The 18,828-nt window shown below is 37.0% G+C and overlaps 1 protein-coding gene across 5 annotated transcripts in view; it reads right to left on the bottom strand.

Moving 5' to 3' along the window:
- Nfyc (nuclear transcription factor Y subunit gamma) overlaps nt 1-18,828 on the bottom strand; it is a 63,906-nt gene that overhangs the window by 22,460 nt on the left and 22,618 nt on the right. For all 5 annotated transcript variants that reach the window (XM_027937178.2, XM_071617734.1, XM_071617732.1 and 2 more), the window contains exon 2: nt 7,815-7,927. In XM_027937178.2, coding sequence (XP_027792979.1) covers nt 7,815-7,919 — 105 coding nt within the window. In that variant the 5' untranslated portion in view covers nt 7,920-7,927. The remainder of the gene's footprint in view (nt 1-7,814; nt 7,928-18,828) is intronic.

Below are 18,828 nucleotides of genomic sequence, written 5' to 3'. Positions count from 1 at the left end.
TTTCAGCTAGTACAATACTGGCCCTTTCTGACCTCTGCATTAACAAAATCAAAAAGAGGCTCCTTTCTCATCATAGCAGCAAAGGAGACTTTGTCTCTAAAATTTATTTCAGGGTGTGGGTGGAAAGTTATGGAAAAAGTGTGAGGGTAAATTTACCAACTGCCTCTTAGCAACCACGCTGATTTTTCTTAATAAACATCCCTGGAGATGGGGGACACACACAATTTCACTGCTGAAATTTAAGAAAAGAGCTTTTTGACCAGCACTATTCAATTAGGTACAATTTAAGTTCTTTTTGTTGTTGTTTTATTTTAAAACTACTGGTGTTTAAATATATATCCAATGATAGATGCAATTCTAGAAATAAAAATAAATTTTGAGTTTCAGAGCTGGATTGAAGAGAAAGGTCCAAAGGCCTAGAATAAAATAAGCAAAATCTCTGCTGGGATTAGGTGTCAAATGATTGATTCTGTAAGTGATCTGAAATGTGACTCATCAAACCCAACATGATCACCTGGGAATCTGCATTGTTACATTATGGAAAAAGAAGCTATTCTTTTGAGTTGTGATGAAATTAACAAGCACAAGTGAACTTTTTTTTTTTTTTAAGACCAAAAGAAAATTTCAAATATATGCAAAAAAAGGCATTCTGGAAAAACATCAACAGGCTTCTCAGAATCCATTTTATGATTACAGAAGGAAGAACAACTATTAGGATAAAATGTACACCAAGATATCTAATTACACCAAGATCTAATTTCTCTATGCAAACCCAACAAGCTTCTTGGCTAGCACTCAGCTCTGTCAAATACTAATTTTTCATTTTCTCCTTTTCCAAATTAGGTATCAACATTTTCCATGAAATCTCTACTAAAACTAATCCTGGAGCAGGAGAAGCTTAGGGATCCAGTTTATTAAAATTTCACCAAATGGTAAGACGGCAGAACATATTCTTTATATTCTTATTTTTTCTCCTCCTCTTTCATTTACTCATTCATGAAACCAAATTAATAGTGAATGCATCATATCTACTACCATGGAATGATGCAAACCTATGCCAACTTGGAAAAGCTTGCCATTTATTAGAGACAGTCACACAAAAACATTATAATCCTATCTTCTGTTAGTGGAGAGGATGTAAATTCCCTCAGGAGTACCAAGAAGGAAATAACCAGCTACAATGTAAACCAGCTGGAGGGAGGAAGAATGTTGGACAATGTTTCACAGGAGGGAGATATGAGAACTGTATCTGCAAAATGCTGAGAATGTTATTCAGATAGAATAGCAAGCATAGAAGTAAAGAGACTATGACTCTTTAAAAAACATGGACTACTGAAGTTTGAGACTCATGACCCGAATGAATGCATAGCGGAACAATAGGAAAAGGAAGCTGGATTAGAGTTCGATTTTGAAGAGATTTTATATATGTTTATTTATTTATTTTTGGTACCAGGGATTGAACTTAGAGACACTCGACCACTGAGCCACCTCCCCAGCCCTATTTTTTGTATTTTATTTAGAGATAGGGTCTCACTGAGTTGCTTAGCACCTTGCTTTTGCTGAGGCTGGCTTTGAACTCTCAATCCTCCTGCCTAACCCTCCTGAGCCTCTGGGATTACAGGTGTGCGCCACCGTGCCCAGCCTCTGAAGACACTTTTTAAAAAATGTTTTATCATAGAAATCAATCCCTGTTCTTCCTTCTTGTGTGACACATCACACAAGATGATGATTCTACCCAGAAATGCCAGAAAGAAGGTGAAGGATGATCATTTCTATTGTTTTTTTTAATTTTTATTTTTTAGTTCTCGGCGGACACAACATCTTTGTTTGTATGTGGTGCTGAGGATCGAACCCGGGCCGCAAGCACGCCAGGCGAGCACGCTACCGCTTGAGCCACATCCCCAGCCCCTCATTTCTATTGTTCAATCAAAAGTAACTAAAGAAAGGGTCACAGATAAAGAGATCATGTCATTTCCACCTAGTAGACACGTAAAATGAGGCAAAAAATTTACAAAATGCTTTGCTTTAAGCCTCTGCTTGAACCTTTTCTTTTGTGAGCAATTTCTTCTTATTATTCTTAATTATTATTATTATTATTATTATTTTGGTTATTATTATTACTATTACTATTATTATTTGGGTACCAGGGATGATGATGATGATGATGATGATGATGATGATGATGATTTTGGTTCCACGGATTGAACCAGTGGTGCTTCACCACTGAGCTACATTCTCAGTCCTTTTCATTTTTTAATTTTGAGACAGATCTCGCTAAATTGTTTAGGGCCTTGCTAAGTTGCTGAATTAACTTCAAACTTTTGATTCTCCTGCCTCAGCCTCCCAAGTCACTGAGATTATTAAAGGCATGCACCACTGTGCCCAGCTAAATAAACTACTTTTTCATTATCCCCAAACCCTAAAATCCCAAGGGTCAGTGTGAGAAAAGTGGATCTTGAGAGATGTGTGGTGATGTGTACGGGGTGGGGGGGGTGGGGGGGGTTGGATCATTACTGCCAGCAACAATCACAGTTCTCTATAATCCTATCCCAGCTTTCCAGTCACATGTAAGGATTCACAAGAAGCTTGTGATGAGGGGAGCCCCTCCATTACTGTTAGACTGAGGGCCACTAAATTGGCTTCAATTCAATGCTGCCCATGTCACTGGTGAACCTACAACTAATGTGACTATCTCTTAACTCATACTCTGGATGCTGATTCAAATGGAAGAGCAACTGACATGCATTGACTTTTCTTTTCCCCCCTACTTTTAGGAGTGATATCAGTAAGGTGAAGGAGCAGATTCTCTCTCAGAACATTCTTATGCTCCTGACAACAAAGAATTTGAAATTGACAAGTTTCAAGATGCTTGAATTCACTCAATCAGAGGTAGGAGCCAAGAAAAGTCAATGGTTCTTGGGCTGTACTTAAAAATCCAGAGTTTCAAATTTCTAGGTCTATGCAGTCAGGCACTTCAGAGAGTCAATATTCTAATCCTCTTGATAGCAGTGATTCTTAACTTTGACTAAACATTGTAATCACCTGGGAATCTTTTGAAAGATGCCTGGGTTCTCCCTGAGACAAATGAATAAGGAACTCTGGGGAGTAGAGTCCTGGCATCAAGTTTTTTGACAAAGAGTCAGTGAAATTTAAGAACTTTTATTTTAGAGCCTTGCTACTCAGAGTGACATCCTTAGGCCAACAATGACATCACTTGAGAACACAAAATAAAGGTGGCATCTTGGGCTCTACTTAAAGACTACTAAATCAAAAACAATTTTAACAAGGTTCTATAACGAGACAATACAGTCTGAGAAGCACCACTCTACAGGAAGGGCCCACAACACAGGGTTCATTTTATAATAGTCCACCAGAGGTCCCCACCTAGTTCCTGTTTAAATAACCATTTAAACCATATTATCAGGTTTGATTATAGTGTTAGAAATGTAACTGTCCAATCTGAAGGCACTGAGTAATGAAAAGATGCCACTGTTGCTGGGCACTGTGGCGCATGCCTATAATCCCAGCAACTTGGGAGCCTGAGGCAGGAGGATCCAGAGTTCAAAGCCAGCCTCAGCAGATTGATTAGTGAGGTACTTAGCAACTCAGCGAGACCCCATCTCTAAATAAAATATAAAAAAGGGCTGGGGATGTGACTCAGTGGTTAAGCACCCCTGGGTTCAATCCCTGCTACCAAAAAATTAAAAGATGCCACTGTCAATTAAAGGAAAGTAACTTAGGCATTAATTTACAGCTAACTGACAGCTGACTGGGAATAAGTCGGGGGAGGATTAGATTTATCAAGATTCAGCATCATCACCACCCCCATCCAAAGACCAAAGTTGGCTTTGCCTTCTCAACTGTCAAAGAAGTCCAGAGGGGTAAAACTTAACGTCACAAAGTCTATTACTTTTTGTTCCTAGAGCTCTGCCTGAGCAGGAATACACAGTATTTTATACATTCACTCTGGTACACTATCATTTTGGGATGGCTTTTAGCCAACTTCAATCCCAGATAACAACTGAATTTATGGACAATTAGAGAGCTTTTAAGAATGAGGGAACACAATGGTCAGGCAGAGATAAAAGATAAATTGCTTTTGCAGGACTGAGGGCCAGAGTGGTATCAGTAAGGTGAAGGAACGGAGCATTTTGTAAATTTCTGCCTCATTTCACTTTTCTACTAGGCGGAAATAATATGATCTCTTTAGCTATGACCCTTTCTTGTTGCTTTTGAAACACATCATCTAGCAAATTATAATTTCTTGGTTTTGGAAAGGTATGTTTCCCAGTCTTAGAGAGACAACAACACTTCATGCATATTCTTTTAAATTATACTATGTTTGGATGGTTTAAGCATAATGGATTTTTTTTTTTAATCTGTTAAACATTTTGAGGTGTCAACCTAAGAGGTTATGGCATATTTGAAGAAGTCTGATTTTTAGTACTGCTGAATTCTGAAAAGGCCCAGATGAAATGCCAAAATGTTTGGTCAAGTAGCACAGGCAACATGAGGTACACTCAGAGAAACAAATGCCTCCATGTGCTGAAATTAGAGTCCTGAGCATAGAGTAAAAAGAGAGTCTTACAAAGGGAAAAACCACCCTGACTTTATTAAATCACATTTCACTGAAACTTGTAACTGATGTTGCTTTACATTAAATCTGAAGTGGAAGAGTCTGGTTCACTCAAATATTATTGTGCAGGTACAATATGCCGTACATTGTTTTAAGCAGATGATGTCATAACATAGTAGAAGTCTAGTAATCAATGGAAGAAAGATTAAAAAAAACACTCTTTTTATTCTTTGCCTCATACCCCAAACCAAACTGAATGCCTCAAAGTAATCAATCCTCTTTAAACCTCTGATAGACTAGATGTCTAGGTGCTAAAACTTGGTCAATACCACAATCTGCATTTTTGACAAACTTGAAAAGTAAACCAGTAGGTTAAAAATAAAAGCCCAGGGTAATAGTAGCACTACTCACAATAGCCAAGAGGTGGCAATGACTCAAGTGTCTATTAACAGATGAATGGATAAACAAATGTGGTATATACATATAACAGGATATTATCAAGTCTTAAAAGGAAGGAAATCTTGTTACACATAGATGAACCTTGAGAACATTATACTAAGTGAAATAAGTCAGTCACAAAAGGACAAATACTATTTGACTCTACTTACATTAAGTATCTAAAGTAATCAAATTCATAGAAAAGAAAGGAGAATGGTGGTAAGCAGGGTCTGAGGAACGGGGAGTTGTTTTAATTGGGAGAGTTTCAGTTTTGCAAAATGAAAAAGTTCTGGAGATGTGTTTCCCAAAAATGTGAATATACTTAATGCTACTAAACCAAACATTTAAAAATGGATAAGATAGTAAATTTTATTATCATTATATTTTTAAAATATTTATTCTTAAGTTTTAGGTGGACACAATATCTTTATTTTACATTTATGTGGTGCTGAGGATCGAACCCAGTGCCTCATGCATGCTCTCTACCATTGAGCCACAACTCCAGCCCTGTTATTTTTTTTTTATTGCAACTATCAACTAACCAATCAATCAAAGCTCAACGGGATACAGAAAAGTTAAAGTGTTGAGCTTAAACCTCTCTGGCCACCTGCCTGATCCTGAATTTATGTCTCTGAACCCAAGCTAGTGCAGACTTCAAAATGGGCCAATCCTGCCATACTGCCAGTTTTCTATCAGACTGACCCTCATACCAAAACCCAGTAAGCTTAACCATTAGATTATCTTCCCAATTTTTGAGAAAAAATCCCACTTTTGACTTTATAATGCCATTATTCCCTCCACTCTCTTTTCTGAGACAGTACAAATAACTACCACCTTGAGACTGCTAAAGAGAAACAATGGTTCTTCACTGGAAATCTACTCTGAACACAAGCCACTGTGAAAAAACCAAGCCAAATTCCACTGCTGAAAACCCCTTATGTAAATAAACACCACCCACAGGTATATTCAGAATATGAAATAAGTTTTTTTAAAATATATTTTTAGTTGATGAACCTTTATTTATTTTTATGTGGTGCTAAGGATAGAACCCAGTGCCTCACACATGCTAGGCAAGCATTCTACTACTGAGCTACATCCCTAGCCCTGAAATAAGTTTTTTACCCTTGAAGTTAGTGGGTATTTATCACAGTGGGAAACTAGTTTGTTCTTTCTACTTATCACTGAGCCACAACCCCAGCCCCTGGTTTATTTCTTTTGTTACCTGTTTTCAGTCTGTCAACAGAACTCATGTTCCCTGAGTACTACTGGCGTACTACTGGACCCACAAAATTCAGCATAGCTACAATAAATACAAAATATTTGTTGAGTAAATAAATAAGGGGATCTTGTTTTAGCAGAGACGAAAAGCCATTAAATCTAAGGAATTGCAATATTAGCTCCACATCAGTAAGGAATTCAGTACTGTCTCTGCCCTTATGCTAATACCTCTAGGGCAGGAATGACATATTCAACGGAGGGAACTCCTTCAGTATTTGCTAAAATAATACCAAATGGAACAGTCTTCATTAAGGACATGATCCTGTACTCTGAAAATACTCTAATTCTAACCTGTTTCACCTTCTACTACCACTCTCACACCCCGACTGTCCTCCTACCCCAACCTCCACTACTCATGTAGGAACCTTCAGCATTCCAATCTTCTTGCTACTCCTCTAAACAAAAAGCTTTCTCCTCTAAGCCTCCATTCTTTTACAGACCCCTTCTCACTGCCTAAGATCTATTGTCTCATCCTTTTAATCTGATGAATGCTTATTCATATTTCAAGATGCAACAAACATGTTGGCTTTACTTGATGCCTTCCCTAACTCAACCAGCAAGAAGCAAGCACTATGACTTCTGCACTCCCTCAGCACATTGCCTTTTACTGATTCAGGAGTCATCACTATGCCCAAGTCAGTGAGTATTTAATAAATACTTATTGAGTAAATTAGTCTGGCTCTAATTACAAGGTTGGATTCTTCTAAGTCAGTGGTTCTCAATAGTGGATGATATTAGCCCAAAGGCACATGTGCCAATATCTGGTACATTTCTGGTGGTCACAGCTTGGAGAAGATACTATTAGCATCTAGTGAATAGAGGCCAGAGATGCTGCTAAATATCCTATAGTACACAAGACAGCCCCTCACAACAAGAATTATCTGGCTAAAAATGTCAATAATGCTGCTATTAAGAAACCCTGATCTAAATGCATTTTTTTCAAAATTTTTAAAACATATATATATTTTTAGTTGTTGATACATCTTTATTTATCTATTTATATGTGGTGCTGAGAATCAAACCCAGTGCCTCACACATGCCAGGCAAGGGCGCTACCACTAAGCCACAGCCCTAGCCCCTAATATCTCAAAAGAGTGTCTGCCTCACAACCAATTTCTTAAATAAATTGTCAATTATTTCCCTCAAGTTCTAGAAATTTACAGGGCCACTAAATTAGGCAATAAGAAATGAACTATTTAAAAAAAAGAAGAAGAAAGCAATGAATTATATCAACTTCACGAAGGTAAGATCCCTGCTTTTCTAGTAAAAGATATATCTCACGTCAGACAACAACATCCAAATCAAAGTATCCATTACACACCCACACACCTAAAAAACACCACTAAGATGATATAGGACACACTTACAGCTACCTTACCTAAGGTAAGTGATATTTTCATTTTCGCATACAGGAATATACTATGTCAGGAATGTAGGATGCCTTTGTAAATATGCTTGAAATGAAAATGTTTTAGTCTCAAGTATTTTAAATCATCTTTAGAAGTTTCTCAATTTTCCTTACCACTGTTAAATTCCGGATTTCTTCCATAACACGAGGCCAGAAGGACTGGAGGCTTTGCTGAGCATCACTGCTACTAGTACCGCCAAATCCTCCTTCTGTGGACATTTCGATAACTGAAAACACACAGACATGAGACACATTAGAAATTAATAAAGTCAGACTTTTTGTCCATGTTAGTAATTTCTCTCTCTTTACAGATGTTTTCACTAATTTTTCAGTCTGATAAGGTATATACTTTGTCTCTACTAGAGATTTCTGGCACAGATTCAAATCTTAGCAGAAAAAATTAGGAGGAAAGTTTTCCCTTCAGTTTAGATTACACCACCACAAGAGAAAATCAAAGGAGCTCTAATTAGAAAATCAAAATATACATCAAGACCTTTAACTTCTTGTGGGAGTGGGGAAAGGACTTTGTTGCCCTAGTCTACTATACTTTCAAAGCTTTTTCAGGTTCTCCATGGTTTCCCAAACTTCAAGTCATGGCTTGCAGCAGATATATTAAGGGTCCCCAGAGATTAATATGGAACAAAATGTTAGCCCCCAAATCTTTTAAAATAAGAACCAAATTTATTCTTTTGTTTCAGATACTGGAGTCCATTTCTCTGAAGTTACTGGTAATTATTATTACTTCTAATCTAAGGCAAATCTGTCTCAAAGATATAAAAGTGCAAAAGACCACGTCAATAACTAAGTGGGTGACATGAAGTCTGAACTGAAACTACCTACTTCCTAAATCTTTCCTGACGAGAACCTTGCTTTTTGGCACAAAGCCAAACATAACACACTGGCAAACAGAAGCTTTAAAGACAGTTGAAATAATGGTGAATTAAAATTAGCATAAAGAGAGACAGAACCTACATTTGGTCAAGTGTTTTGTGATAAATATGAATCCCCACATTAGTTCTAACTGTAGATAATATTGTAATGTCTTTAAAAAATTATGGAGGGAAACAAGAAAAAAAAAATCTTCCAGATTGCTTAAATGCTTATCTGACAAACAGTTAAATGCAAGCAACACTGTAATTAGGCACAAAGAATGAGAAACTTGGTGATCTCCTAAGAATTTCTATTCCAGAGAATTATTTGAAAAGGCTTAACATGCCAGTGACAGGATGCTGGCAGAGAGCTATGTAAGTTGTTTAGAACTAATTCTGAGTGACTGAAAGAAAAGGCACCAAAGCTAGGTATCACATGATCAAACGTGTCACTTTCCAGACTCCATGTGGATGCATGCTGGCAGATCAGTTTCCATCAGCAGAACGAAACTGAAGACTGACAAATCTAGGTTTAGCCTAAAAGGATGTTCAGTTCACAAAAATGTTTGTCTCAGGTCTCTGACCTCCCTCCCCTTTTCCTTCCAAAGAAAACGAGAGAGGAAAAAATGGAAGGAAAACAGAAGTTTAATCTTCAAAGCAGACTTCACTCTGGTATAATGACATTAGTGGGTGATGATGTAATGGGAAAAGGTTTGGAGCCAATTTTTGGTGCTGGAGGCCTATAAACAGCTCTATACATCAACAAGAACTCTAAAGTATCTGGGAAGCAGTATGTTCTTGGAGTTTCTGGAAGGAGTTAAAGGGAAGTGTTGAATCACAGTTGGAAATGACTAGATAAAATCAGTGATTTTATAAAAGTGCTTCTTGAATTGTGTACCTTTGTGATGTATTTGGGAAGAGATCAGAGGACAGCTGAAACTTGTTACCACGGCTGGGTATTATTTAATACTCAGTGAGTAGTATTAAATAATCCAGTGAGATTCCCCTCAATTCAGCTCTCATGACATTTCCACTTATTAGCACATACACATGATCTATATACAACTTAAGATGCATTTATAAGAAAAAATTCAAGGTAATCTAGAGAATATTAACTTATTTTTATTAATAGTTTTCTATAAGGTATTCATGACAATTAAGAGAGTGATAAAATCTAAACTTTTTAAATGGGCAAATAAAAAATCTTTCTGGAAATGAAAATTATGAAAAAAAGCTCAAAAAAGAATCTAACCTTTCACAGCATGGGTCCATGGACAGGTATGATCTTAGCACAATCTTCCACACAAACTGCTATACAGTTAAAGGAGGAAGATGCACTGTTACCAATGTGACATCTTCGTACATTCACTAACGATGGGTAGGTAGGTTTAAATGGAGTGCAAAGGTCTGTAAGATTTAGAAGTTTGGTAACAAGGTTTTTTTGTTTTTTTTTTTTGTTTGTTTTTTTGGTGTGTTTGTATGTGTGTGGTACTGGGGATTGAACTCAGGGGTACTCAACCACTGAGCTACATCCCCAGTCCTATTTTGTATTTTATTTAGTGACAGGGTCTCAGGAGTTGCTCAGCACCTTGCTTTTTGCTAAGGCTGGCTTTGAACTCGCAATCCTCAACCACTGGGATTACAGGCATGCGCCACTGCACCCAGCCGTAGTAACAAGTTTCAGCTGTCCTCTGATCTCTTCCCAAATACATCACAAAAGTACACAATTCAAGAAGCATTTTTATACAATCACTGTTTGGTTTGCTTTTACATATTGAACTGCTCCAACTCTGCATATGCGGCAAGGTCAGTCCGTGTAGTCAATAGATCACGAATGAATCTTTAGCTGGCTCAGAGCCACACATTGTTGTAGTGGAGTTGTGGCCAAACAGAAGTTATCAAATATTTCTTAACTAGAAATGTATTAAATGTTAAGTTTTAACTTGAGAAGATAGCAGCAAAAAATACAAGTCAATAATAATGCCTCTTATATTTTATTCCATCAGAGGAGTTGAGCACTGAAAAGACACCAAGAGACAACCAGGCCCACCACTCTGCATGGGGTCCAACTCCTCTTTAATCTCTTGTTTCAACCCCAGGACTCTCCCTTAAGTAGTCATCCAGCTTAAATTTGAGTGCCTGTCTCTCTCTCTCTCTAGTTCAGAAAACTGGCTTACTGGTAAGGCATTCTTTTCCATCATTGGACAGATCTGAATGTTCTTCTTTACATTAAGTTTAATTTACAAGGTAAGTTACATCTGAGCTTTGCATTTAATTACAGTCTTTATATTTTTTTCCATCCAGCCACACTTTCTTTATTCCTTCTCCTTTTTTTTTTTTTTTTTAAATAAATTCCTGATCTCAAAAGACAAAAGTACTCTCTATTTAGGACAAAGATCCTCCCATGGGGGAAAAAAAAGAAAGATAAAAGATCTGAAGCATGTTTTCTAGCATCTTTGCAGAGATGATTAGTAATATCTCTTGGAAGAACATAAGTTAATTGTAAATTCCTGGAAAAGGTGAGTCCTTTTATCAAAAGGCTTTTCCTAAAGCAGATCCATTCAGTGCATTGAGCTTTAAAACATTAGACCAAGCCAGGTGCAATGGCATGTGCCTATAGACCCAGCTACTAGGAAGGCTGAAGATGGAGGATTCCCTGAGGCCAGGAGTTTAAGACCAGCCTGAGCAACATAGCGAGACCTCATGTCAATAAAAAATAAATAAATAAGCCAAGCAATGTATTTTATGAAAAACTAATTAGTGTTCTCAATATTCTCTCATTGAGGTATGATTTGACATTCAAGTAATAATGTCTAATTGAAAACAAAATAATTTTGCTGGCCAGAGACACCAACAAGTTAAAAAATATGAAGCAATTTTAAATGCCATTAACACATTAATTGTAACTGAACCGATTTTACTACAGAAGTAGCCAATTTATAACATCAGTGGCCCATAGAAAATGTGTTGGGTTCATCTGGGTGATGAAAGAAGGCATGCATTTAAAAGTTACAAGAGATTTATTTAAGGATTATTTTCATTCCATGTTAAGTCACTATCTCTACCACTGGGGAAAGCTATTTATATATAAAGCTGACAGTAAACAAAACAGTCTTAAGACCATGCCACATTAGCTTAGATCACTCTTATGAAAAATGCAATATAGAATTTCCCAATTTTAGTTCATTTTTAATGTTCAATTTATTATTCATGTTCACTAATTACTTTATAACTCCTTGAATAAGACTATTTAACTGTTTAATCATGAGGTAAGAATTGAATTGAAAGTAATCTCAGCTCCCAGTACATATTAATTTATCTGTTTTTTAAAAGTTTGCTTTCCACAACTAGACAGGGAAGAATCAAAGTCCATAATGAAAAGGTAGTTTCTTCAATGCTCAGCTCAACTACCATTTCTCTACACAGTCTTCTTTAAATATCCCCATCTGCAAGTGGCCCCTCCTTCTTGTGAACCTTCAAAGCCCTTGATCCGCTGCTCTCTTTCTGCCCTCATGCATAACCTTGTATGATCATTATGTTTATGTCTATGTCCCCTCCTGGTATACAAGTTCCTTTTTTTCTCTTTTTGCACTAAGGATTTAACCTAGGGGTACTCCACCACTGAGCTACATCCTCAGACCTTTTCATTTTTAAATTTTGAGATAGGGTCTAAGTTGTTGAGGCTGGCCTCCACTTGCAATCTTCCTGCCTCAGCCTCCTGAGTCACTGGGATTACAGGTGTGTAACACAATGCCTGGCTCTGGTGAACAAACCAGAGGATAGGATCTGAGTATGATTCATCTCTGGATCCCCCACATCACCTAGCACAGTCTGATAACTACAGAGTGAAGGGCAAGGGAGTCACTAGGTACAGCCACTCTGAGAAAAAGGGCAGCTTAGAAAGTTTGACCCAGTTTGACCCCAAGAGAGACTTACTGGGATTGCCTGAACAACCAAAGGAAGTGATCACAGAAACTGTTATAGGAAGCTCAGAATAAATGAGCGTCTCTCTGAATCTTTAAATCAAGAAGGACTACAATCAGAAAGCCGCCTGAAGCTGACTTACTAAAGTGGATTTAAGATAAAAGGGATGACAGAAAGAACCATACACATACATATACACATGTGCAAGAAGGTCCTAGAATTTGCAAGGCAGCTTCAAAGGCTGGAAATGGCTGGGCACAGAGGTACACGCGTGTAATCCCAGGAACTTGGGACGCAGAGGCAGGAGGAGCAGGAGTTCAAAGCCAGCCTCAGCAACAGAATGGTGCTGAGCAACTCAGTGAGACCCTGTCTCTAAATAAAATACAAAATAGAGTTAGGGATATGGCTCAGTGATTGAGTGCCCCTGAGTTCAATCCCCAATACCAAAAAGGAAAAAAAAGAGAGGCTGGAAATGGGGTATGTGCCATGCCCAAGTGTAAGTCTTCTGAAAGCCAGAAGTTCTTCAGTTCTACCCAGGATAGATGGGCAAAGTTAGAAAAATTAATGACAATGGGTTAAGTAGGAGGAAGAGATTAAATACTAACTACCTCTGTCTAGCTATTGATTAGGAAAATGAAGAAAATAATGGAGTAAGATGATTCAAACAGACCACTTAAGAGTGGGTAATCTAGCTGGGGTTGTAGCTCAGCGGTAGAGCGTTCATCTAGCACATGTGAGGCCCTTTGGTTTGATCCTCAGCACCACATAAAAATAAATAAAATAAACGTATTGTGTCCAACTACAACTAAAAAATAAATATAAAAAAAGAGTGGACAGGACTGGGGATGTGGCTCAAGTGGTAGCGCGCTCGCCTGGCATGTGTGCGGCCTGGGTTCGATCCTCAGCACCACATACAAACAAAGATGTTGTGTCCACCGAAAACTAAAAAATAAATATTAAAATTCTCTCTCTCTCTCTCTTAAAAAAAAAAAAAAAAAAAGAGTGGACAATCTAGTTATCACTCTAATATCAGTTGCTCTTCATCATTTTTCAAGAAAGAAAAAGAGATATAACAGTTTTTATAATATCCCCAAAGTAGGTTTTTGTTCTTAAAGGTACCATGCTCATCAAATCTTCCCTTAGTGATATGTCTGGGTACAGAATAGGATGTACCAAAATTACCAACCTTATAACATACAAAGAAATTAGGCTTTACTGCAAAAAATAAACCTGGTTTCTAAAAACTCTGTACCTTCAGGCTTTATCTCTCTATTCCTTGGCATGTACTTCATTCTCTATAGCAAAGTCCTTTATAATATGCCTAAATCTACAAAACAGCTCTCTAAAGTAATTAAAACCAAATAGATATTGTTTGCATCACAATAACTGTTCAAGGAAAGAAGACCAAAGGAAGCTCCTATAAAATAAAGTCCAATTCTTGACTAATGCTGCTCCCTATATTAAAGTACCCATCCTGGGCAACAAGTGTTATGTAAAAATAATATTCTCACTGTTAAATGCAAACAAATCTTAGCCCAGGAATGACTGGGAATCAATCCTAAGTGCTAGTACCATCCTTTCCCCTTAATATTTGCCTATCCAACTTGCAAGGCTATAATAAGCCTTTAGGCTATGAAGTATTACCATTCCTGTATGTCAACAAGTATTTCCTTATGTTCAAAGTACTTATCTTCTTAATTCTCTTTTTCTGAGCAGAATTTTGAATAGTCTTCCTCTGTAACTGTCAAAAGCATTTTATGTTTCAATACTATTCAGGTATCCATTGATATTATTAGCTCTAGTTCTCTTCATTTGAATCAGATAAAACTACTGAGATGTTATCTTTAAAAAAGTGAATGAAAGATAAAGAGAAAAGAATGTTAATATGAATAAACAGGTGGATAAGGAAGAAAGGGGGACAGGATTTAAACTAATTTGGGTTTGTGACTTTAGACATTCTTCCAAACTACCAAAAAACGTGAAAAATAAAATTGAGGACTGAGACACTCAAAACAAACAATTCCACCAACAATTTGATGTTTATATAGATAGAACTTAGGACATATGCCATTAGCAATCACAATGGCTAGATAGCATTTCAAACCTTAACAAAATCAACCTCAAGATGACAATTTCAGAAGAAAAAAAAACCACTGCTCTGGAAATTAAGACCTGTTTGTGCACTGGCCTCCTGCCAAGTCAGTGGTCTTGGGCCAGTCACTCTTCTAAGCTGCTACTTCTAAAACTGTGTAAACTGAACACATATATTTTAAGGGTCTCTAATGGCCTAGTAAGAAAGTTTTACTCACTTATTACTTGAATATGCAACACATGAATGGATACAAGGGAAAGCAGTGTGACTAGAAAGAAAAGAGGATGCAATACTCTTTTTATTTAAGTTCATATAAGGTTTCTATTTAAACAAGAAAGCTCTAAGCCTAGTGCCAGAAACCTTATTGCTTACATTCTAAACCCTTACATAGCTGGGCACCAGCTGGTCATACTGGCAGGCTATTATATAGTTCTCATCCCAAAAATGAATAATGTAGTCTTACTTTCCCCAGCTCTGATTAATGCCCAGTTCAATGTTTAAGAGTCTCCAATTCCATGAGGCCAAGAATGAAGCTGCTTTTCACTGTACCTACTGGATACCCCTGCTTCCTCAAAGACTAAGGATTGGAACTGGCTGACACTGTTCTTCAAGATGTGTTCACAAGGACATTTTCAAACTAGAAACAGAGCCTCTTTTCCTTCAAAAACGTGTTTCTGTTCACTATCTACTGCAACAGGGGCCAAATAGCACAGGTGTGATATAATAAGGAGGAAATAAAGGCACAGTAACTGGTATATGCAACACTAAGTGATAGAAAGGCATGAACAGAACATTTAAAATTTGTTTTTATGGAACAGAAAATAGTATGCATGCATCTTACTTCACACTTTATTCTTCATGATTTCGTGAATACTCAAATTCAAATCATTCTTGCACATATGTCAGCAATAAAACGTGTTTATTAGTATTATGCAGGGTGGTATACAAGGACCAAATATTTAGTGAAGCATTCTAAAGCAAGATTCAAAAAACTACAGCCCACAAGACATATGTGGCCCATAGTACATGACATTTCCCTGGAATACAGCAATCCTCATTAGCTATGAGTTACAACAGAAACCATACAACCTGCAAAATCTAAAATATCATCTGGCCCCTTAAAGAAAAGGGATCATATAATATTTAGAATCCTGTTAAGTGTTTTATCTCATATTTACTAATGGGGAAACTGAGCACCGGAAGTTGAAAAGTGTGCCTTGATCACACAACTGTTATATGGCTCCCCTATCTCCCCCCATTAACAGTGAGCTCAGCCAACATCCTTTGCCCCACAGAAATAAATCTGAATCTCTTTGCCCCTCCAGTCTAATGAGAGTAAATACATTCTTGCAGGAAGAATGGAGAATAACTGGTTTTTCAGGCCCCAAGACTGAAAGGGAACTCTAACATGAGCTAGAGATAGAAACAGCCTGTAGCCAAAGTTAACTTGTATCCTAGAACAAAGAGCCATTTTGCTTCCTTGGTTCCTTCTGAGGTTTACAAATAACCTCTTGCTTGGTTTCTGGCAGTATGCTGTGTTTGGGTGACCAGGAAAAGTGAGAAGTGTAATTCTGAAGAATGTTTTGAAAATGCCAACTAAAGAGGTTCAGATTTTACAAACTACTTGCCACATAAATTACCCTCAATTGGTCTTTACTTAATTCGGTCATAAATTTATCAAGATCATTCTAATTTTTATACATAAGGCTGAGAAATGGGTGCCTTAAGTTACTACTTGCTTAAGGCCACAATATAGTAAGTAGTGAAGACAGCACTATAAAGCCTCTAAAATTCTGTTCTTTATTTAGTTAGTTCGTTCTTACTTTTTGCAGTTTTAAGGTGATGTATATTCAAACTGTTCAGAGAGTAGAGTGATCTTAGCTGAAATCACTGACTTGAAAGTCCTTAGCCCAAAAGATCATTTTTATCCACTTGTTCCCAACATCCCTGTGGCAATCACAGAAGAAAAGTGCTAATGACACTATGCCCTATCATATAAGCAACCTTCCCCTATTTCTCCTTTGTCTTTCTTTCCACACACTGCCACTCTTTTATCCTTTCCATTTGCATGATTTTAGCTGGATCAGCAGTACTTCTGAATACTCCACTTTGGGGGGGGGGGGAGTAGAGTTCAAGGTTAAATAAACTATCAGATCTGGGGGTCTTCCTCTTTGGCCAACTATATGTTTATGATATTGAGCAAATCACTTAACTTTTTAGGGCCACTATTCATCAGTCACAACACACAAACAGGACAATGCATGTCAGAAGGTCTCAGAAAACACTGAGCTTCATAGAAATGTCAGATGGCATATCATCATTACTGCTCAGAATTGGTGGATAAGACTACTTTTGGCCTGAACAGTCCCAGGTACACTACCAAGCCTAAGGACTTGTAGCAAATGACCCAGCTAGCTTCTTCATCTCTATCATTGAAATTACTTGCTTTCTTTTTAATCATTTAATAATTTAAAATAATTTAATCATTTGTATTTCCTTTAAAAAACATTTCAGATACATGGAAATACTAATACTATTAAAACAGAGAAAGATCTTCTCTCATCTTTTTTATAAATATGAAATAATTTTAAAAGTCCCTTAAACTATTAAATTTAGAATGAATGTTCAAGTTCCATATAAGCAAAGAACTAAAGCTGAAAATGAGTGGGAATGCTTCAAATTTAAATCCCTAGGAACATCAATGATCAGTAGCTATGGAGATTTTTTCCCTCCAGAATAATCCAAAAACATTTAAATTCTTAGAACATGATTCTTTTGACACCTCAAACTTTCATAAACTAGAAGTATATGGATGTTTTGTCTTGTAGAAGATATGGAAAAAGTGGAGTTCAGGGCAGCTCCCCACCCTCCTACCTGGTCCTACCATCCAAACAAAAGATTCTGTTTTGAGCTTTGACTAGAGCTCTGTTGATTCCATTTCTCCAAGATTCTGGAGTAGGGAAAACATATCCTGAAAAACAGCAATTTTTGAGACCATTTCATGAATAATAACCAATGTTTAAGGTGTTGGGGGGAATTGCATTGGTAAGAAGCTTGCCTTTAAGTACAATCGTAAGAAAATTAAACATTTATTAGTGAAAGCTCATTTTTTTTTCCTCCCCAAGAAACCGTTCCTGGAATCTAATCTAATCTATTTCACAAAATAAATAAATAAATAAATTTTGTTTCTTTCTGTAAGTAGCATTTTCAGACTTGTATCATATTATGATTTTGACATGTATTTTAAGCCTAAAATTTCCAACTCATATCTTCTCCCCAGTTCTTACATAACTGTTTCTGGCACATCCTCAAGGCAAACATGACTTACACATAGTGGGGATTTAATGCACATCTACTAAATGACCAAACACAAGCTCCTCAAGAACTATTTTAAGATCTCACAAATTCTTAGCCTCACTCTGTGTTCTTTTCTTTGAAATTTGCAAATAGGGACATTCTTAAGTACCTGTGTTCAGTTGTACAGCAATCTTTGTACAGAAATCCAATGGAAGACTAAATAAGTGGGGATGGATAGAAAACATGCTCTACTTTAGAAAATGTAGCACAAATATAGATCATTATCTAATATGAGGCTGCACTGGAAAATAGAGAATTGTATCAGTGAGTTAATCATTCTAAAATCTGTGGGGAGGTAGAGAATTCTCAATTAAAAACCTGGAGGGTGTTAGAAGAATGTCAATATGAGCCTAGTTGTATTGATTCAGCTGTATAGATTCTGCTGACTCACACACAGTGAATTCTGCCCTCTGCTTGGGGTTAGGGGGAGATGAAAGAGAAGGGGGGCGGTGCTGAAAAAAGGACTCTAAAATGCCAAAATGCAAGATTCCTACATGTTTCAAGGCAGAAAAATTAAAACTGGAAAACTTAAGGTTGTTAAACTGTAGTTTTCTTCAAGGAGTGGAACTAGACCACCTAAACTCAGTTCACTTTGGGGGACCTGGTAAACTTTCACTATAGTTCAGAACATCCTTAGCCCAATAATCTTATTGGAGGTACTTCTAAAGTTGCACACTTAGAATAGGAATCACCCAGTTAAACTCTATTTAGTTTTCAAAGTTATAATTACTGCTACATTGTGAATAGAGCTGACAATGTTCACTCCAAGAAATCAGAATTCCTTTGTTCTAACTACCTTACTAGACGGTAAAGCAAAGTTTGTATTATAAATCACAACTAGAAAACCTGAAACAACTGATTATTTAAAAACAATATGACTCACCTA

The sequence above is a fragment of the Marmota flaviventris genome, chromosome 10 (assembly GCF_047511675.1).
Source record: "Marmota flaviventris isolate mMarFla1 chromosome 10, mMarFla1.hap1, whole genome shotgun sequence".
In the NCBI taxonomy this organism is placed as follows: Eukaryota; Metazoa; Chordata; class Mammalia; order Rodentia; family Sciuridae; genus Marmota; species Marmota flaviventris.
The sequence above is the reverse complement of the archived record's forward strand: the minus strand, read 5'-3'. Positions and strand labels throughout refer to the sequence as shown.